This window comes from Orcinus orca, chromosome 2 (assembly GCF_937001465.1).
Source record: "Orcinus orca chromosome 2, mOrcOrc1.1, whole genome shotgun sequence".
NCBI lineage: Eukaryota > Metazoa > Chordata > Mammalia > Artiodactyla > Delphinidae > Orcinus > Orcinus orca.
In genome coordinates, this window is record NC_064560.1 from 173719817 (window position 1) to 173740919 (window position 21103).

At 53.1% G+C, this 21103-nt stretch overlaps 2 protein-coding genes across 10 annotated transcripts in view; one reads left to right on the forward strand and one right to left on the reverse strand.

Moving 5' to 3' along the window:
• Nucleotides 1-26: 26 nt before the first annotated feature.
• Nucleotides 27-1670, forward strand: ISCA2 (iron-sulfur cluster assembly 2). 2 transcript variants are annotated; one of them, XM_033403943.2, is made up of 4 exons: nucleotides 27-144; nucleotides 346-451; nucleotides 573-688; nucleotides 1135-1670. In XM_033403943.2, the coding sequence occupies exons 1-4, from the start codon at nucleotides 74-76 to the stop codon at nucleotides 1307-1309; spliced, it is 468 nt and encodes a 155-aa protein (XP_033259834.1). In that variant the 5' UTR covers nucleotides 27-73; the 3' UTR covers nucleotides 1310-1670. The 2 variants fall into 2 exon arrangements, with proteins under 2 accessions (XP_033259834.1, XP_004262285.1); XM_004262237.4 differs by having other exon boundaries at nucleotides 38-144; nucleotides 349-451.
• A 4381-nt stretch (nucleotides 1671-6051) lies between these two features.
• Nucleotides 6052-21103, reverse strand: part of LTBP2 (latent transforming growth factor beta binding protein 2) — a 97979-nt gene continuing 82927 nt past the window's right edge. For 2 of the 8 annotated variants that reach the window (XM_033403531.2, XM_033403420.2), the window contains 17 exons: nucleotides 18205-18324; nucleotides 17003-17125; nucleotides 16666-16791; nucleotides 14987-15109; nucleotides 14764-14889; nucleotides 14253-14375; nucleotides 13470-13601; nucleotides 13070-13195; nucleotides 12354-12497; nucleotides 11287-11478; nucleotides 11076-11159; nucleotides 10240-10368; nucleotides 9825-9962; nucleotides 9569-9736; nucleotides 8893-9261; nucleotides 7840-7989; nucleotides 6052-7390 (listed from right to left, as the gene is read on the reverse strand). In XM_033403531.2, the coding sequence (XP_033259422.2) occupies nucleotides 7245-7390; nucleotides 7840-7989; nucleotides 8893-9261; nucleotides 9569-9736; nucleotides 9825-9962; nucleotides 10240-10368; nucleotides 11076-11159; nucleotides 11287-11478; nucleotides 12354-12497; nucleotides 13070-13195; nucleotides 13470-13601; nucleotides 14253-14375; nucleotides 14764-14889; nucleotides 14987-15109; nucleotides 16666-16791; nucleotides 17003-17125; nucleotides 18205-18324 (2519 nt within the window). In that variant the 3' untranslated portion in view covers nucleotides 6052-7244. Of the gene's footprint in view, nucleotides 7391-7839; nucleotides 7990-8892; nucleotides 9262-9568; nucleotides 9737-9824; nucleotides 9963-10239; nucleotides 10385-11075; nucleotides 11160-11286; nucleotides 11479-12353; nucleotides 12498-13069; nucleotides 13196-13469; nucleotides 13602-14252; nucleotides 14376-14763; nucleotides 14890-14986; nucleotides 15110-15804; nucleotides 15806-16114; nucleotides 16240-16665; nucleotides 16792-17002; nucleotides 17126-18204; nucleotides 18325-21103 lie in introns of those variants that run through there. The other 6 variants (XM_049705295.1, XM_033403475.2, XM_033403594.2 and 3 more) reach the window with 6 other exon arrangements.

A 21103-nucleotide genomic window follows, 5' to 3' on the forward strand; every position in this document is an offset into this window, starting at 1 on the left:
TGGATCCCGATTCCCGAGGCCCAGACGCAGAAGGGGATTGGGACAATGCGAGGGGCGGTGCTTGTGGAAGAAAATGGCGGCCGTCAGAGGGTTGAGTTTAAGCGCTGTGGCCCTGAGAGCAGTCACTCTTTGGCCAGGGGGCAGGTACCAAGCCTAGAAAAACACCTGGGAAGGGTGTTTGGTTCTGCGCCTCCAGGACTAAAGGGAAACTAAGGCTCGCGGGGGAGGTGAAGGTTTGGCGTGAGGCTGTCCAGGTGGAGGGACTTAAGGTTTGGCTTGAGGCTGTCCAGGTGGAGGGCGCCAGGTGCCTCTCTGCTCCCAGGCTCACCCTGCCCCCTTGCACAGCAGGCTCCTCGCGGCCTCCCGCGGACCTCGGGCGCTTCGGGAACTGTCGTCCTCCAGCCCCGAAGCTGGCGAAGGGCAGATCCACCTCACCGACAGCTGCGTCCAGGTAAGAGGCCGGACGCGGGGCATAGGTGGCGGGCGAGGGCTGGGAGTGGGGGGCTCTCCCCTTGGCCCACCTTTCTCTCTCCCCTTGCCTGGCATTCTTGACCCCCCTTCCTGCATTTCAGAGGCTTCTGGAAATCACCGAAGGGTCAGAATTCCTCAGGCTGGAGGTGGAGGGAGGTGGATGCTCCGGATTCCAGTACAAATTTTCACTGGATACAGTTATCAACCCCGACGACAGGCAAGGAGAAAGGGGTGGGTTCCCAGGGAATGTGCAGGAGGGATAAAAGTGTCTCCAGTTTAAGGTGCACTTTTATTCCACATTTAAAACGTTTGCTAAGGATAATTTAACATCACCCTTCTCACACGGTGGGGATACAGTGAAGATTTGTTGTCTTGATTCAAAATAACTAAGTCATAGGAGGAAAACTGGCCCGTCTAGGTGCATAGGGTAGTTGGTAGAGGGTCAGGCTGGACTAGAAAGATTCCAGGCTTAAACCTCTAAACATTTCCTAGTATTCATTCTGTTGAATCTTTTTGCCTCAGAGAAGATCAGCACCTGTTAGAGGTAATAAGGGAAGCTTCCTCTGTATTTCAGAAAACAGAGGATGTGCATCTCTGGGCTCAGAGGGTGTTATGTTTTTGGTGTGTATGATATACATTAATGCCTTCCTCCCATCTTTTCAGGGTATTTGAACAGGGTGGGGCAAGAGTGGTGGTTGACTCTGATAGCTTGGCCTTCGTGAAAGGGGCCCATGTGGACTTCAGCCAAGAACTGATCCGAAGCTCATTTCAAGTGTTGAACAATCCTCAAGCACAGCAAGGCTGCTCCTGTGGGTCATCCTTCTCTGTCAAACTTTGATGTGATGACAGGTGACCCAGAGATTACCATCATCTGTACGGATTTGAGGAACCTGGGATTAGAAGAATTCTAGAGGTTTCCTTCCAATCCTGTCCCTCTCACAGTTTCATTTCCGTCGATCCAGGAATGCTGTGTTTCACCACTATTTATTTTCAGAATGTGAAGCTTTTACTCTTGAGTTAATTTCTCCCTCACAGTTGTAAGGCCAAGCCTGTAGATGCTATTACGTAAGATTTAGTAACTTGTTGAAACCAGTATCCTCTGTAGAGCCTCCAGGGTTCCAGAATTTGGAATTCTCTGGCCTTCAGAGCTACTTGTACATATGTGTATAGCTGTGTGTAAAAGCTTCATTTTAAAGAAAGTCCTTGATTACTTGTGTTGTGGATCAGGGTCATAGATTGGGTAGGTTGAACACTGGTTACTAGGCCAGAGAGGATGAAAAAGGCAAATGAAATGTTATCTTTTTCATTTCTTCCTTCCTGAATGTGCTAGTTGACTTACCCTTATTTTCTATGCAGCCCATTCTCTGCTTCCCATTTGTTACAGCAGATACATTTTCCTCTCATACTCATGAATCTGCTAGATTCACAAAACCAATTGCCCATCACCCAGAAAACTTGGACCTAAACCTCACTGATACTTGAATTGTTTGAAAAATAGCCTCATACTCCATATTCACACAGACATTTTAAGCTTCTTTGATCCTTTAGTGACTGAATCTTTTTAGAATATGTTGCTTCACTTACCTTATGGTGTAAAATGTTTCTGGTCTCATTGCATAGCAGGAAGTGGTCCCTTTGTTGGCACAGATAGTAGATACTTGGGGTTTTTTTTTTTTTTTTTTTTTTTAGTTTGGACTACCAGATAAAATGCAGGATGCCCATTTAAATATGAATTTCAGATAAATAGCAAATAATTTTTAGTATAAGTGTGTCTCAGTGAATACTAGAAATTATTTGTTGTTTATCTGAGATTCAAATTTCACCAGGTATCCTGTATATTTATTTGTTAAACTTGGTAAACTTACTTTAGAGTCACTGAAAGAAGAGCTTTTTAGCCACAAATTCCAATGAATTTTAAAGTACTTGTTTGGTAAAGCACTTAAATAAGCTAAAGAGCTAGAAATAATCGTGGTATGTGTGTGACGGAGCTGGGGCAGCCAGAACTGCATGGACAGACAACTAAAAAAAGATAAAAACACCACCACCATGACAAATGATTAATGAATGATAATGCTGGGGAAACCACAACCAAGTTGATTCTGTAAGGATTATTGGTTAAACCCATCTTTTCCTCGAGAGCCTAAAAGTTCATGTTGGCAAATCTTGCATTTCTGGACTGGATTGAAATTTTTCTAGACTGGATTGGAATTAAGGTCATTCAATAAAGAATTTACCATTAGAAAAATAGAAATACAGAATTTAGAGACAAAATAGCTGAGACAGAAACTTCATACTTACATTTTCAATATGGGAAAACCTAGGACTTAGAGAAAACAAACCTATCGTGTGTGCAGTCTGTACAAAGATGAAAGAAAGGGACACTCAGAAACCTGAGCAGTTTTTTTTTTAGCAGATATCCATGGAAGGGGGCACAAAGCAGCATACTGTGGAAGTGTCTGTGTGTAACTTTACTAAGCCATTGAAAGTTGCTGCCAATACCTGGGCCTAATAAGATTTTCAGCTCAGACTAAGGCCTTTCATCCTCGTTAGAAAGAGATTTTGTTACATTTTAGGTGTTAAACCTCTTCTTCCATGATATTTTTGTGGGTTATTTATTTATATGGTGATCTTAGCACCGGCATAATAGCTTTAGTTCAAAAAACAATTAAATTCCAGTGGTCAGTTAGGCAGGAACAGTGTCTCTTTGATTGACCATGTGTAAATACCTCATATTAATGGAAGAATTGGAATTTTGTGTTTACAAAGGGTGGGTTAGGGAGGAATCACCTTATCGCACTGGAAAAGCTTCATAGGGAAACCTGAGGTGGTGACAAGAGGTCCCCATTGGAGGAGGGCAATGTAGAAATTTTAAGAACACAGGGCAGGGGGAGTTGATAGCATCAAGGGGACAGGGCAGTTGGCTTGGAATAATAGTAAGTGGAGGTAAAATAGGTTTAGGATCTTCTGTAGGCTCTTCTGACCAGATGCCCTCTTCCTGGCAGGCCGTAAAAGCCAGCACACGTTTGCACAAATTTTGCTCACTGTGCAGTTCATTTAGGAAAATGTTATACTCTTCCAGTATCAGCTGGAAGATTTTTTTGCCTCCCTATTGCTTTGAGGGGAGGTTATCAAGACGCTATTTATTGCAGAATTGGTTTTGTTTAACTTCATAAGCTAGTGACTGCCTGGGGCAACATGCCCCACCATTGCCGTAGCCAAACATAATTGTGTAAGGACTGAAGGCACAGGAGCCCTCCCTCTGCTTTATGTGTGAATCTTTATGTTGTTGGCTCAAAAGAGGGGGCTTCTTGGTCAACATCCAGATCTTTCCTTGTTGCGGAATCATACTCTTCAGTTACATGATTGATAGTGACCAGTGGTATATAAACTATAGGTGTCCCACCCACCCTTAGTTTCTTTGGGAATGTTGACCAGTTACAAGGGATTCAGAAGTAAGAGATTAGGAAGGACTACTAAGGTAGGTGTCCAAGAAGATACTCTTCTTTCTCTAACTCTTCTTCTGAGAATTGCGCCCCATTCTTTTGGTCTTTTGTCATAAAGCGTGGGCGGGGGGTCGATATTTGGCAGGAGCATCCTGTACAGAGAAGTGGGCAGCACTGACTGTCATGGGGTAGCCCTCCCGTGAACTCTGGCCCTGAACTGACACCCTGCAGTGGGCAGAGCCCAACACTGTCCCTTGCAACATTATCATGGCCTTGCGTGTTTGTCTCAAAAGCAGGAAACTCCTCTACTTTTCTAGATATCTTGCATTGATGTTTATGATTGCTCTTTTAAAATCCTTGTTTGCCATTTCTCCACAGAAATGCCGCAGGGCTGTTTAAAGGACGTTTGCTTTAAGAAGTTTTGAAATAATTATCATCTGGCTTTAATTGTAAAATATAGTCAGATAAGTATATAAAGAGAGGGAGCATTTAAGCAGTCTATGTCCAGCAGCTGTATTTAAAAATATTTTATTTTTGAATAGGTAAGACATATGGTACAAAATTCAAAAAGACACAAAAGGGAATACAGTGAAAAGTCTCCCAGTCCTGTGCCCATCCACTCTGTTGCCCTCCCCATCAACTACCCTTGTTTCTAAGAATTTAGCCTGCAGGTACAATTCCGTAGATATAATGTGAAATAACATATGCACAAGAATGTTCATTACAGCATTATTTTTAATAGCAAAAGATAGGAAACAATGGAAATATCCATTAATAGGGGACTGATTAAATAAATTATGATTTTTCCATTCAGTGGAGACGTATACAGTTATAAAACAGAATGAGACAGCCCTTTATGTGCAAGTATGTATTAAGTAAAAAAGGTGCAGAACGGCATGCCATTTGTGTTTCTAATACAAGGAAGTATGTGTATATGCATGAACTATCGCGGGAAGGGCGAGCAGGAAGGCGAGGGCTGGGAGGAGGAGCGGTGGGAACGGCATTTAAGGAAGTGCACTTCCCGAAGGGTATATTGAGGAATGGTGAGTTCTCTGAAATACAGCGTGTGAGGTGGAGCGGCGAGGATGAGGTTAGCAGATATCCAATTCTTTTCCCCCTCTGTTTTAGAGAAATAGCAATAGCAGCGTAGGCTTCACTTTGTTGTATAACCTTCCTTTTTCCCTTAATCTATTTTGGAAATCTTACCCAGGCATTTAGAGCCACTTTTTTTTTTTCTTATTAGGGCTCCATAGCAATTAATTGCTTCTAACCTTTTGCTATTACAAATAATGCTATAATAAGTAACCTCTTACATACATCATTTTTCATTTGGTAAGAATATACCTGAAGGTTAAATTCCGAGAAGTGGAATTACTGATTTAAAGAGTAAGTGCTTTTATAATTTTGAAAGACACTGCCATATTATCCTCTTCAGAAGCTGTGTCAATATATACTCCTGTCAGCTATGTACGTGAGTACCTCTTTCCCCAGGTGCTTGCCAACTAGGAGTTTTAACAAACTTAAATCTTTGCCAATCTGACAGTTTAAAAAAGTGTCTCAGTGTAGTTTTAACTTGTATTTCTTTTTATTATGAATGAAGGTCAGAATATTTTCATATGTTTAAGAACTATATATTTTTGTCTGCTGAGAACATCTCAACTAGTATAGTGACCCAGATAGAACAAATTATTTAAGCTTTGTAAGTCCAAGTTCCTCATCTGTAAATTGGGAATAAAAGTAGTAAGTAGGATTGTTGGATGATTAAATGAAATTTGTGTACAGCATTCAACACAGGCCTGGCACATAGCAAGCATTCAATAAGTTATTTTGTGATGGCTGACAGAGCAGCAGGTAGGACAGGACAGATTAAATTAAGAAAAGAGCATTCATCTCCATGTCTTCAGGCACACAGAGCCTTGTTCATTTACATTGCCATTCACCAGAAATGCAAAGTCAGAGCTTTCTTTGTCTTAGAAGAGGAAAGAACCTTTTCCTATTGGATATTGGAACCCAGTCATAGGCTATCGGCAGAGCTGGCGAGGGGGTAGCACAGCCTCATCTCTAACATTTAGACTCAGCCAAGAAATTTGGTTTATAAATTTGGTTTAATATGAAATAAAAACAAAAACAGAAGAGCCCAGATGTACATTTCTTTATTCCACCGTGGTTTTAAACTCCCAGCTAGCCAAGGTTGGAGTGAGTCTCTACTTGTAAACTCAGTGGGATGCCAGCCAGCCGTTTTATGAAGGGGAAGAGGACAGATGCCTCTTGAGTTGAGAGAAGAAACAACGTAGGAAATCTCGCTTCCCCTAAACAAGATTACACTGTATTTCATAAGCTAGAAAATAGACCTCTTTATTTTTAGCACATCAAACTGGTGTCCACAAAAGGAGAGCCCAGGAGAGATTTGTTTCCTGTAAGAAGCAGTATGTATTTAACAGAGGTCTTCTGAGGTGGGCACCCTGCTTTGTGGTAGCCCTTGCTGTGGTGTACAGGAGCTATTGCTGGGTAGATTCTGAATGTTTATTTACCTGAAGCTACTGAATATTTTCTTTAGACTTGTATAAAGCCCTGGCTCCCCCTTTTTTTTATCAACTCCCCATATTTTTTTACATTGCCTTTTTGCTGCTTTCTCAGGCTCCTTGCTCCCCTTCATCTGTGTCTCTTACTAGCAATATAGTATCAGTCTTGCTTCTCTGAGATGAGGGGATCTTCTGCCCCTCCCCGGGGCCACAGAACTGGCAACAAGGTGGAGATGTGGCACAACTGGCCCAGACCAGATTTGCCGAGTGGTGGTGATGGTTCTTTGGAGGAGGCATTGGAGTCACTCCCCAAACTCCCCCCAATCCTTTTTTGCTTGATAGATTCTGAAGGACCATCCCAGGGCAGATATAGCCTCTGATCCAGGTGTGGAATCATCAGGATGATACGTGGATCATGGCTGGAAAAGGGTGTGTGCAGTGTGAGGCCGAAGGACCTTGCATGTTTGCACAGCTTGAGGGGCTGGTTCAGGGCCATCCTTTGGTAAGCATCCCATAGCAAGGCCAGGACAGATGGCAGACTGGGCCTCACGGCCAGTGGTTGAAGCATTAAAGCATTTGGTGGTGGTTGAGCCAAGCAAGGGCATGGCGGTGTGGAGGTGGTGACAGAAGCTCACAGGCAGAGCCGAAGCTGGGGGAGATGAAAAGCAGGTGAGGCTGGCTGGGAGCTGGCTGCAGGGCCTCCTGCCCGGTGTCTTCATGTCGTCCCCCCAACCAGGAGAGCTTCCTCAAGGCCCCGCCTGTGGCCAGGGCCCACTTCCAGGTAACCGCCTGCACTGACTCCTCGCCGCTACTCCTTGGCGGTGCAACGTGGGGGGCCTGCCTCGGCAACATAACCTGGGGGGCAGTGGCAGCGGTAGGAGCCCTCCGTGTTCTCGCAGTGACCTTGGACACAGAGTGCTGCAGGCCCGTTCAAGTCATCACATTCATTCACATCTAAGAGGAGGAGAGGGAAGAGAGAGCTGTAGGGAGCCCATGTGCCTCTGGCCTGCTGCCTCTGCCCCTCTGGCCACTAAGCCCTGACCCCTGCCCTGCAGTGCAATCCTAGATGTGGTGGCCGGAGGATAAAGCCACTGCCCGAAAGGAAGCAACTCACGGATACAAAGCCGGTGATAGTGAGCCCATACTGTGACCATGCTGTCTTGTCCCTGCCTTTCTTCTATCTGGGAACCTCCATGGAAAGGGCTTTCTAAACACAGCGTAGACCTTTGGAGCTCTCACCCCTCGGCCTGGAGCCCGGCAGGCCTGCTAGGGGGCAGCAGTGAATCTCCCAGCTAGGCTCAGTCCTGTACCCTCAGTGAGCAGTGGGCCAGTCTGACTTTTCCACATGGAGCCAGCAGGGCCATCCTGCTCCCTGGGCATTGCCACTCTGATTCCACACCTACCCACACAGGCCATGTTGGCCGTGTCCAGCTGGAAGCCCTCGAAGCAGTCACAGGTGTAGCCCTCCTGCACGCGCACGCAGCGGCCATTCTCACAGCCGTTCAGGATGCCGCACTCCTCGGCCTGAAGCCCTTCAAAGCCGGCCTGGTGCTCTGGTAGGAGGGAGTCAGAGAGAGAAGGGGTCTAAGGCCTTGTACTCCACCCTGGGGCCCTCGCCCTCTGCTCAGAGGGTTTCCCCCAATGAACTCCTGGGGTCGGGGTGGGAAGGATCATAACACTCTCACAGAAAGATGCGGAGACAAAAAGCAATACTCTTAAAGATAAGTACGTGTCATTTTAGATGGAGAGGCACGCTTACTTTAAATGAGGGCTCTGGGGAGGTTGGGACTCATTGCTTTCACAACGCCAGGGCTCCTGAGCGCTTGGGTGTCCCTGTACAGTTTTGATTTTGTTGTGGTTGGTGGCAGGGTATTTTGTTAAAATCTTTACATAGTTTTTTTGGGGCAGACACGATTGGTAGCAAAAGGGAATTACCCTCACTCACCACAAAGCAAAACTCCTCCAAGATCTGCCTAACCCTCTTCTTTCTCTAAGCAACCCCCCTCCCCTGGAAACGACCCTGTCCCTAATCTCAGTGCAGTTTTGATCAGTCTGATGCAGTGGCTGTCCCCGTGGCAGGTACCGCGTCCACTGCACGTCCAACTTCCTCATTAGAATCCAAGTCCCGAGTGCTGAGGTCATTGCCACTTACAAACTGGGTGACCACAGTGGACCTTTAAAGTGATTAGAAATCCTTGATTCCCATTTCAGGTCACAGGTGTGAACCTGTAGAGCAGGGTATCCTGTACTGTAAGTGGCGTGGTGGGAGTGTGCTTTTGTCCCACTCTTCAACTCCCACAGGCAGCTTTTGGGGTTGGGATGATGCCCTGTACCTCTCTGTGTCCCCTGTGCTAGTCCATCAGAGGGAGGTGTTAACGTGTGACCCGGGCGTTTGGAGTTCTCCCTTGAGTGACCCGTGAGGGGGCTTGGGGGTCTTTTCCCTTCCCTGTCCTCACCCTGCTGACAGTGATGAGCAGATGGAGGAGATGGAAGTGAAACAGCTTCAGAGCCCACCTCTTCCCCATTTTTGCAGCAACACAGACCTGGATGGCTGGCCACGTAGTGGGGCTGGAGTTCTGAGGGCTGCAGGGGAGGCTCAAGGACCGGTGTGCGGTCCTCTGGGCGGCTGGCCGTGTTGGGGAAGGGCGGCTCAGGGATGGTGTCCTCGGGGCCCAGGTAGTTGTAGAAGGGGACCCCGTCTGGGCCATAGAGGCTGTAGTGCAGGTCCTCGGGCCCAGGGCCATACTCATAGCCGGGCCGGAAGTGGACCCCGGCCTCCCGCTCCGCTTCAATGCGGGCCACGTTGCACAGCTGAGCGTAGACCTCTGTCAGGGAGGAGGGAGAGAGGAAGCTGGGCCTGGCTCCTGGTAGCTGAAGCCTGGAGTGCTCTTTCCCCAGCTCATGCTCACCGCCCCACGGAGAGAGGGAGCGTGCTGGGACTGCCGTCCTCTGTCCCCCGCTCTGTCCCCAAACAACAGGGACGGAAGGGCCTTGACTTGCCCTACTCCGTTCTAAACCCACAGACCTGGCTGGCTGTGGATTCCAAGGTGAGGACAGCCCCTGCCCTGGGGCCCAGCCCAGCTCCGCAGGTGTCCCCCCTTCCCTCCTTCAGGCACAGGCCGCCCTTCTCACCAGAGCTCCTGGGGGGGCACAGAGCACACTGCTGGCTCCAGGCCTCGCCGTCCTGGCAGCAGCACTCAGTGTAGGTGGTGTGGCGCCCGTGCAGGGGATGGCTGCACACGTAATTGGTGACTTTTTTCCAGCAGATGTCCGTGTGGATGTCATGGTCAGGCAGGTCCTCTGGCGGCACAGGGCGTGGAGGCATGTGAGCCCCCCAGCCCAGGTCCGCTCCCCCGCTGCCCCACCGCCCCATGGCCCCCCCACTGACCCGCACTGCTGGTGCTGTTCACGCAGCGCTGCTGGCTGAGGTCCAGGGTGAGGGGCGGGCTGCAGAAGCAGTGGAAAGAGCCTTCCGTGTTCATACACCCGCCATTCTCACAGGCCATGTCCTGGCACTCATCGTGATCTGGGAGGCAGGGAGATGGGAGGAAGGTCGGGGGCAGTGCCAACGCGGCCTGCCCACAGGCCACCTTCAGGGAAGGGGGTTTTCTTGTAACTGTGTCCCCTCCTCACCCCCTTCCCAGGGATGCCTTTCCGGTAGGTTCCCTCACCTCAGACCTGCCCGCTGTAGTGGGTGTCTTCCCCGGGAAGGGGAACTCCCAGCAAGAATTGGGCTGGCTGCCAGGGGTGGGTGAGCACTCAGCTCTGGGCCCCAGGGTGGGGAGGGGTGCTGGGTGTCTCACCCTCACACTTCCTGCGGGCAGCGTCGTAGTGGTAGCCAGGATCGCACAGGCAGATGTAGCCAGGCACCGTGTTGAGGCACCGGCCGTTCTGGCAGAGACCGGGCCCAAACATCACACACTCGTCGGCATCTGTGGGAGGGCAGAGCTGAGGCGAGGGGAAGGCGAGAAGCAGGATGGGGCAGTTCTTAGGACTAGGGGTTCCAAAGCCAGACTGGCTGGGGTCGAATCCCGGCCTTGCCACTTGCTAGGTGGGTGACTTCGGGCAAATTGCTTAAGTTCTCCTTGCCTCAGTTTCCTACCTAGAAAATATGGATACCACTACGTAACCTCTTAGAGTTATGATGAGGATTAAAAGGTTAGTACATGTAAGGGGCTTAACACGGTGCTTGGCACGTAGCAAGCATTCAAGGGGAACTCCCATTTCTGTTATTTCCTTTTCCGGTTTCAGGTGTGAGCCCATTCCTGAACCACCCTTTCTGAGTGTGAGTTCCCCAAAGTTTTGGGCTTCGTAAGTGGGGCCAGGGAGACCAGCAGCTGCCTCTGGCCTGTGTCCCTGTGCCCTGTGACTGGGTTAGTCAAGGCATCATAGTTTGTTCCTTGGAGGGTTCAGCCTCGAGTGAGCAGAGAAACCAAAGTGGGGTTGTATAGACACTTCAGGAGGAGCTCAGGTCAGAACTTCCAGCTAAAAATCTGCAGCCCTGGGACAGGAACGTTGGTTGGAAGCACCCTGAGAGTCAGGGACTGCATGCAGAGTTTCCCTGGGGGCCTCCTGGAGGACCAGGCCGGGCCTAGTCAGGTGAGTGGCGTTTGGGAAGGAGGGTCTGTAGGGAGGTTACCTGTGTATGTGGTCTGTCCAAACATCCAGGCTCCTTCCACAGGGATGTAGCCTTTCCCACTAGGGCAGATCTCGCTGAATTCGACTGTGCAGGGAGGCATCCAAGCTCAGAGGGAGAAGCGTTCTGCCACCCCACCTTCCTCTCCCCCCTTCTTTCAGTGTCACCCTGCAGAGCTGACCCTGAGAGGATTTGGGACCCTTGGGGGCCTTACCTGAGTCCTCGGCTGGGCACAGCTCACAGGCATCTCCCCAGCCGGTGCCCTGGGTGCAGCAGCACTCGGCCTGCGTGGTGTTCCGGCCCAGAAGACTGGAGCAGGGCGGCTGGCCCTTTTGCCCAGAGTAGCATCCCATGCGGATGGGGCCTGGGGGGTGTTCCCCTGGCGGGGCCTCAGGGATCCTGTGACCTATTTGCGATAGAAGCCCCTTATTATTGTCTGTTCATGGCCCCCTGGGGCACCCTAGCCTTTGAATTTATTTTAAAATTTAACCATTTATATAGCGCTTTACAGTGTGCGAAATGCTTCCATTGTCTCGCCTGATGCTCTTCACACCCGTACGGAGAGCTCACCCCGGAGAGCTCACCCGAGGCCATCTGTCCTAGAAGAGGCAGCCGAGGCTTCAAGAAGCTAGGTGACTTGCCAAAGCCACCTAGTGGCTTAGCAGAGAGTTGACCCCCGTTCCTCTGGTGCCAAACCCCCGCTCCTTCCAGCGTACCATCCTGCCTCCCTCCACTGCAGTGGGGCGCACCCAGTCCCTGGCATACCGTATGGGCAGCCCTCTCTGCCCATTCCTCTGCTTCACACTGTACCCCTGCCCCTCCCACCCTTCCTTGTTCTAAGTCCTGCTTGCGTTTCCCCAAGTCAGAGAAGTCCAGCTGAGTCCCAGTCCCGCCAGGGCTGAGAGGCTGAACCCAGCAGCATCCCCCGGTGGAGTGGGACGGGGAGAGTCGAACTTAGCTTCAGAGTCTCCCTCAGCCAAGAGCTCCCCGGGGTTGGATCGAGGGTCCCTCCAAGGCTCAATCTGAGATCCCTGAGGCCCCCCTAAATTGGCATTATAGCATCTTGAGCCTCCTGTAGTGTCGTCACAACCCTGCAGCCTCCTGGAAGTTCCCTGGCCTGGAGCAGACTTGGCACCGCACTCTCAGACCCCTCACCGCTCGGCGCTCCATCCCTGAGCTGCAGCCCGGCCCGGCCCACATCCCTAAGAGCTGGAGCAGTGGAAGTGCTTTGTAAGCCATGGAGTGGTGGTGCACAACGACGGGGTGGGGTCCGGGGCTCACCTCCAGCCACCCGCGGTCGGCAGCGCCCCTCCTGAGCGTCATACTCCTCCAGGTCGCTGGCGCAGAGGCACAGGAAGGAGCCCTCCACGTTCTCGCAGAGTGCCGCCCCGCATACCGCCAGCATGAGCTCGCACTCATTCACGTCTGCCAGGCAGGAGGACAGACTCGTGGGCAGAGGAGAGGCAGCCCAGGCACCCCTGCCCCTGCCTCAAGCCCAGCAGGCAGATCCTTGTCTCATCCCCCCCCCAAAGAAACAGGCTAGGCCTTGGGGCAAGAGTGGAAGTGGGTATGAGTTAGCAGGAAGGAGGAACAGATGAGCAGAGGGCATGGGAAGGAAGAGGAAGAAGGAGAAGGGTGGCAGAAAAGAGTCCGTAAGTGGACAAAGAGGAAGGGTTCCTCCCTCCGCACGGTCCCCACGTGTGCCCCTTGAGACCTTAGGGTCTCTGGGGAAGGGTGGTGACTTCACTGGCGTGCTTGCTTCCCCTGCTGGTTGAAGGTGGCCTCGCTTCCTTGACCAACCTGGCCAAGGTGCCCCTGTAGGGTGGGGCTGAAATCTCCCTCCCTTGCCACTCTATGAGGACCCCTTATGGAGCCTTGTTAGACCCTGAACATTTCAGGAGGAGGGCCCTAGGGCCCCTCTATGCAGGGCAGCCAAGATCTGCGGAGATGGGATCAAGGGCCCAAGGGCCTTCCCTTCCCTGGCTCAGGCTTCTCACCAATGCAGTCCCAGCCGGAGGGCGAGGTCTCGAAGCCCTGGTCACAGAGGCAGCGGAAGGAGCCTTCGGTGTTGTCGCAGAAACCGTGGCTCCCACACATGGTGTCGTTGGCACACTCGTCTATGTCTGTGGGACAGGGGAGGCTACAGTGTAGGGTGTGCTCTCTATTCTCTGGGAATTCTTATTTATTTGGTCTACTAACACCAAGATTTCTGAAAGCTAACTTCTGAATACAGGAAAGGAAAACTCTAACACTGACATTCCTCTTCAATTTTTGTGTAAGCACTGCTGTATGGAAGATACACAAACTTCAAACAGCAGCAAAAAATAGTTTCTAGCTGGATACATGAAAAATAGGTGTCCTCAGGCTTCTCACCCTGGACACCCGCTCCCGACTCACCAGCACAGTCTCCAGTCGGGGCCACATGGAAGCCGGGCTGGCAGCCCGGGACACAGCGGTAGGAGCCGGGGCTGTTCTCACACCTCCAGGCCCCACACGCCGAGCCTCCGAAGTCCTCACACTCATCAGTGTCTGTCCCCAGAGTCATGAGAGGGGACAGAAGCGGCCGGGTCACTACTCTGGCCCCACCTCTCTGGCATTAAAAGGTCATGCCCCACAACCTCTGGGGTCTTTGATCTGTTCCAAACTACTGTGCTTGTGTCAATCCCCAAGCATCAAGTTCAGGATCATTTCCCCTGACCCGCAGGGCTGAGCGTCTAGGAGATGAGCGCTCTGCTATTTAGGAGAGCACCGAGCTCTCAGCCTCTGTGACACTCCTGTCCCCCACACCCTGCTCTCTACAGCAGAGCACTTTCTACTTCTCTTTATAGAAAACCTTCCCCAAAGTGTATTATGGAGAGTCATCTTCATATCTGTCTCCCTTGGTCCATTTGAAGATTGTCCATAACTGTCTATTTGTTCCAGCAAAAGACATTAAACCCAGGTGGTGTTTAATAAATATCTATTGCATCAGTTTGGCTTTAAAAACTAGATTATGTGCTCTGCTAGCACAAGGAGTCCCTGAGTCAGCAGAGGCTCAATAAATGCATTGGATGATTAATCTGTGGAAAGTTCTCTGCTTCCTGGAAGCTGGGGGTCCAGGTCCCAGGGAGCTGAGGAGGAGGCAGAGTGGAGGAGACAGATGTGGGGAGGGGCCCCGTTCGCTCCCCCCAGAGCCCTTACCCACACACTCCCCACTCTCTGCGGAGGTCTGGAAGCCAGTCTTGCACAGACAGTTGAAGGAGCCCTCAGTGTTGACACACTGCCCCCCGAGACACCGGTCAGTGACTGCACACTCGTCCACATCTAGAATAGAGACATCTGTCAGCAGGACCAGCCATGGGTCCCCAGGGCCCTGTGCAGCTTCCTCTGGGCCCTCAGGAGCCCATAGGAGGGCCAGGGAGTGGCTCGAAGTAGGAAAGTGCTGGAAGGTCCCAGGGAGAGTCCAGAGCTGGAAGCCAGAGGCCCGACTGGGGGGTGGAGCCCTGGAACTGGGGCTGTGTCAAGGGGAGAGAGGGTGAGGGCACCTGCCATAGACACCATGGAGAGGCCCTGGAGGAAGACTGAGACCCTCCTGACACCTGCCTCCCGTCTCATCACTCAGCCTCCTATCTTCCCATCCTGGGTGGGACCGTGAGCATTTTATTTCAGTACTCTAGATAGCCTCTAGCGCCCCCTGCTGCTGGCTCCTCACCCTGGCAGCTGGCGCCCCCCTCTGCACTGGCAAAGCCGGGGGCGCAGAGACAGAAAAAGGACCCGTGGCTGTTGAGGCACTCGCCGCGCGGTGCGCAGTACTCCTCTCCCACGCACTCGTCCACGTCTGTAGGGAGAAGATGGGCTGTGCTGTCTCCCGGGGACGCTCCCGCCTCCCCGCGCACTCTGCCCCCGTCCCCGGTGGGGAGACCTGAGCCACTCACCCTCACACACAGTGCCATTGGCCAGCTGGAAGCCCGGGGGGCAGAGGCACTGGTAGGAGCCAGCCGTGTTCTTGCACTCGCCTCCCAGGCAGCTGCTCTGGGGGTCTTCACACTCATCCACATCTGCAGGGTCACACAGGGAGGAGGGCAGCCGTTGGCAGCACCTCCCAAGGGCAGGAGCCAACGGGGAGGTCTCCAGAGGACCTGGCACCTGCCTGAGGAGACTGGACCCATAGGGGCATCGTTCCCTTGTAAAGCAGCACAGCTGGGAGAAGCTGGCGAGGGAGCCTTTGGGGAGCGGGATAACTGCAGCTCCCTCCTTCTGTCCCAGCTCCCCCACCTTGGGGACAGTTGGCCTATCCCGGCAACCCTGGCCTAGGGTGGCCGAACCCCACTGCCCTCATCATGGCTGAGATGGCTGAGATTTCGCTGAGAAACAATTGGGAAGGCAAATGAGAAATAAGCCGAGGAAGCAGATACAGAGAACCTGAGAAGGTAACAGAAACTAGATTATTAGTACTATTTTTTTTGGGGGGGGGAAACGCGGGCCTCTCACTGTTGTGGCCTCTCCCGTTGTGGAGCACAGGCTCTGGATGCGCAGGCTCAGCGGCCATGGCTCACGGGCCCAGCCGCTCCGCGGCATGCGGGATCTTCCCGGACCGGGGCACGAACCCGTGACCCCTGCATCGGCAGGCGGACTCTCAACCACTGCGCCACCAGGGAAGCCCGAAACTAGATCATTTAAATTGGCTACAGATTGCCTGGTACAGGCCAGGGTTTTTCAGAATATGGTCCCAGCACCCACCCTTACAAGGAACCCTTGAGGACCTTCTTAGATGACAGATCTCAAGGGCCCCCGACAGAGGTGGATTTAGTAGGTCTGGGACAAGGCCCCGGGAAGCTGCCTGTTGAACAAACTCTCCCAGCGATTCTGACACGCGCTGAAGCTTGTGATCCAGTGGCTCAGTGGTCCCCTAGACCCAGTTCTGCAGTCGCCTTTCCAACTGCTGTTGGGGGAGGGGCAAGAATAGGTGTCCCCAGCTGGCCCACCATCTGAGGTGAGCGCCCTTCTCTAAGGGTGATGGGTTAGTCTGCACTCTTCTCCCCCACGGCGGGGGGGCCTCTCACGTCACAGGTGTGGCCCAGGGTGCTGGGCCGGTAGCCCCGCTCGCAGTCGCTGCAGGAGAAGGAGCCGGCAGTGTTGGTGCAGACTCCCGTGGGGCAGACTCCCAGAAGGGCACACTCGTCTAGTTCTGGGGCAGACAGCCAGCCAGTCCCCGGGGGCCTAGGAGGCCTCCCTCCACCTGGTGAGGCAGGAAGCACCCCACGCCTCTGGCTCCCTCTCTCAGCTCATAGGACTTTCTGGGGGTCCCTGGGGAAGGGGAGGCCCTGGCTGTGAGCCTTCTGTAGGGCAACCCCAGTACCCTCTCCCCAGGATGCTCCTGGGGCAGCTCTACCGTCAGCTTCCCTCTTGCCTCCGTGACTCCCTTTTCCTCCTGTCCTCATGGAGGAGGAAATAGAAGCTGTCCCTGGGGCCAAGTCCATTCACAGGGTCCTCTAGCCTAGCCTGGAGACCCTCGGCATCAGCCCCAAGCTGGGGGACAAATGGAGTGCTCTTTGAGAGGTAAGAGGGCCTGTGTTCTCGGTCCCTCTCTGCCATCCCCCCTCCCCCGGGTTACCTTCGCAGGCGGTGCCGTCCTCGTTCACCCAGTACCCACTCTCGCAGGCCGAGCAGGTGAAGGAGCCCTCCGTGTTGAGGCAGAGGCCCGCAGGGCACGAGGCCCGGCTGGCACACTCGTCAACATCTGAAACAGGCCATTGAGCTCTGTGTGGGGCTCTGCAGGACAGACACGCCAGGCTAGCCAGAGACCAGGGGGGCGGGAATGGGGCAGGGTGGGGGAAAGGACGGGTCTCGCAGCCACACGTCGGGTCAGCGTGCTCAGGGATGGGGGCCAGAGGGAGGGAGCTGCAGGCTGACTCGCTGCGGACAAAGCGTGCTTCAGATCTTCTTTGTACCTTGGCAGCCCTTCTCGTCTGAGGTGACCTCATAGCCCGGCTCACAAGAGCATCTAAAGGAGCCCTCCAGGTTGATGCACGTTCCACGGGTGCAGACCCCGGGGGTCAGACACTCATTCACATCTGCGGGAGAGAAGTCCAGGATGGCGGGCTGGCCTCATCTCCCTCACGCGGCCTCCATCATCAGGCTGAGAGCATCTCAATTATGAGGCCAGGGAATCAGCATTCAGAGGGGCCATAGGCACCCTGGGAAGGGCATGAGGTCCTTCGTGTTCCTGGGCCCACCTACTTAGACAGGGTACCCTTCTCCCCTGAGCTCACTTCCCCCCACCGAGCTCACTTCAGCTCTATCTAGTGACACAGAGCATCCTGCAAATTCCTAGAAAAGGGGGCCAGGTCCCCCAGCCCTGGGACTGGTTTGGCCCATCTGAGGACACCTGCAGTCAAGTGTCTAAGACCCTTGACTCACCTTATAGTGAGTCTGAACCTCTCTGGTCTCCTACCCGCCAACCAGACTGGCATTATCTCATGTTCCCAGCCCACCCACCAGGTTCAGTAGGCGAGTGGGCAGCGTAGAGAGAGGGCAAGTTATGCCTGGGTGGCTGAGTGGCAGTCTCAAGGGCCTGGGAAACGTCTGCCCTCTCCAGAGCCTCAAAGCGTCTATTCACAACTCAGTCCCTCCTGGCATTCTGAACCCTGGGTCCTTCTTCCTGTAGGGGCTGAGGGGAAAGAGCATTCCTCCTACAGATGACATGCAGCACCCCTCCCCCCGGAGGGAGAAGGGCACCCGCTGTTCAGTTAGGCGTTGCTGTTAGACACTGAGATGCAGAAGAGCAGAAGACCACTCCTCCCTGGGAAACACACCACTGGTGTCAGCCTCTTCCAAAGACGCTTGGTACCTCACTCTGCCTAGCAGGATCCAGCCACAGAAGCCGCTGGGACCTTGGGCTGTAGCCCAAGGATGGATGTGGCCAAGGAGCTGACAGGCACCCACCACCCCCGGCTGATTCAGAGGGCAGAGCACCCGTAACTGAAGCACACCCATCTCAGCCCCAGCGTCATCTGGGAACCCAGCCAGGTCATGGAGGACAATAGCCTCCAAGCCACTTCCCTCTGCCCACCCCTTCCCCTTCCTGTTGTGGGCTCATCCAGGGGTCCCAAGGCCAAACAGCCCCCTCAGTGCCTTGGCAAGCAGCCCTCACCTACACAGCTCCCACTCTGGCCCCTGTAGCCCTCCTCGCAGGGCAGGCAAGTGTAGGAGCCAGGGGAGTTGACGCATCTCCCGTCAGGGCAGGTGCCGGGGTGATGGCATTCGTCGATATCTGCAAAATAACAACCCCGCCCGCCTTGGTCATGTCTGCGAACCACGGCACATGGGTGGGCTGTGAAGAAGCAAATCCTTGACCCTGCCCTTGGCTGGGGAGAAGGAGGGATGTCAGTTTCTGTACTGATGGAAACTAGGAAAAAGTGAGTGCTGTCCTGTGTTCCCAACCCCACCTCCCACCCACTGTCCTGGACAAAAGAGAGATGGAAGACCTTTAGGAAGGGAGACTCCCTGGTGAAGGAGGCTGCCCTTCCACTAGCTAGGGGAGGGTGAGAGAGCTTGAATTCATGAGCTGGACTCTTGGGAAGGGCCTTCGTATCTCCCTTGTTCCTTTACAAGGGGTGACAATGACGTGTTTGGACGTGCTTGGCAGATCCCAGAGGCCCCAGAATAGGTCCCAGCTGGGCAATGAGGGCCAAATGGGCTTCCCTGCACCAGGAAAAGAGGACTGAGGGTGATCCCCCAATCTTAGATGTGGCCAAGACCAGCCCTGAGGCTGATGCAGAGTGAAGGGTGGAGGCTGGCAAGGCTTCTCAGCTGGAGAGGAGACTTTTCTTCTAGCTGAGAACCACATAGAGCTCCAGCACCCACTCTGGTGAGATCCAGGAAAGTCAGCCAGAAAGGATGAGTCTGAGCACCAACCGGACAAGTAGGGGAAGGGGTGACCCATGGAGAGAGAGAGCAGCCAGTCCTGGGAGAGTGACAGGGAGCGGGAGGGTGAGCTCTCTCCCAGGAACTGCATGCAGGGCTCTTCCCAGCATGAAGCTTGCATACTGGGGAGTCCACCATCCAAGGCACCCAGGCGACCTGGGCTGAGTTAGGGAGGTTGTGACACAGGGATTGAACTCTGGGTCAGGACTGCAGGAGGACATTCTGCTCCTCTGGCCCAGTGTCGAGGCTCCCAGTCACTATTCATGACAGACAGATTGACCGAGCGCCAGATTTACCCTCCCTGTGTGGATAACTGTCATTCTCCTGCAGGGAGGCCACCAGTTCATGTAGATCCAGAGGCCCTATTGCCCAGGAGGAAGACCTACTCAGCACCCATGGAGGAAAGAAAGGCAGGAGGCAGGGCCAAGGGTCAGAACACAGGCTTTCTGCAAAGGGACTCAAGCCAGCAGCTGTCATAATAGAACAGGACATGGGCCCGGAAGTGGAGGGTGAATATGAATCTCCTCTGAGGTTGTTTGGTCTACAGAAGACCGGGTACATCAAAGCCCTCTGTCCCAGGGAACCAGTACCTCTCAAGGTCAAAACTTCGCCCTGAGGGTCCACATGAGGAAGACATACACAGGGCGGGTGGTTTTTCAGGTGGTGTGTGTAAGGAGATACCCAGAACTCCCGGGCAATCTTGGGGACACTGAGATAAGGCTCACCTCTGGAAAGAGGGCAGCCAAGAGCCCCTAGCTGGGCTGTGGTGACACCAGGCTAAACTATTCTAAGGGCTTCTGTAAAGACAGAGATGGAGAGAATGAGGCAGAGGTGGAGGAAATGAAGGTCCTAGGGCCACCAACTTTGGCAGCACCATGGCCCGCTGGCCTTGGCTGGGTACCAAAGGAAAATGGGCAAAGCCATTGGGAATTATCCACAATTCCTGCTTCAGGGATGTGAGACTCCGGGATGAAGAGAAAGAATGAGGCAAGGATCCTCCTCTAAGACCACACTGAGGAAAAACGGAGTCTTTGGACCTCTGCTGCAGGGATCAGGCAGGACAGGAAGGAGATTAGATTTACCAGGAGCAAAGGGCCCTGAGGTCTGCCCTGCCCCGAATGTTCTGGGCACATCTGTGGAGGTGGTGCCCGAACTGTTTCACACTGGGCATTAGGAGACTTTCAGGACGAATGCTGTTCACTGAGAATCCCAGCTCTCCACTTCTGCGCCACGGTGGGCTTGTGCATCCTCATCCCTTGTGGTTGGATGGGGCCAGGGGACTAGTGCTGGCCAGTAGCTATGAGGTGTGTAATTCATGGGCCCAAACATTTATTTGTGTGCAACCCCGCAGGGTGCTCTTTCTTTCTTCCATGAACACTGGCCACATTCAAGATGCCGGCCATTCCTTTAGCCAGGTTCTAGGGTGAGGAAACGTGGGGCAGGATGTTTCCTCATGATGGACATGTGGCCTTGGTCAGATAGCAAGTTTGCGGTGTCCTAAATCACTAAGGTTGAGGTTGGTTGTTCATGTAGTGTAACCTGGCCTGGCCTGGCACACCCACCACTGGCACACCTGGCACACCTTCCTCAGACCAGAGCCCCAGCCAGCGATGATCATGTGCGAGAGGTCTGTCAGCAGGTGAGAGAGGGAGGGCAGAGGGTCAGAGCAGCCCACAGTCTCCACCTGAGCCAGGGCAGGCCTCTTCTAAGTGGGGGTGGATAGAACAGAGCCACTAGCCTAGCCGATTACAGGAGCCAGATAAAGGTTCTGGATGAAGTGGGTTCCATGTGAAAGGCACAGGCTCTGACGTCACCAGATATCTTGAGGCCGTTCCGCCAGCCTCTTGGTGCCTGGAGCCAGATTTTCCTGCCTAGTCTAGGGTTTGAATTTTAATCTAAGCTTATGATATGCTTTGGTAGCTTTTACCCTGGTCCTCAGGGGGCAGGAGCTGTCTGTCTTTTTATTGCTATATTCCTAGCCCATGGCTGGGACCCGGCTGGCGCTCAACAAGTGTTTGCTGACCGAAGAATGAGACCATGTGACTAACTGAACCTTCACATCCTCTTGGTATGAGGCTGCTGAAGAGATCCCAGAAGACCCAAGGAAACAGTCACCCCAGGGACCA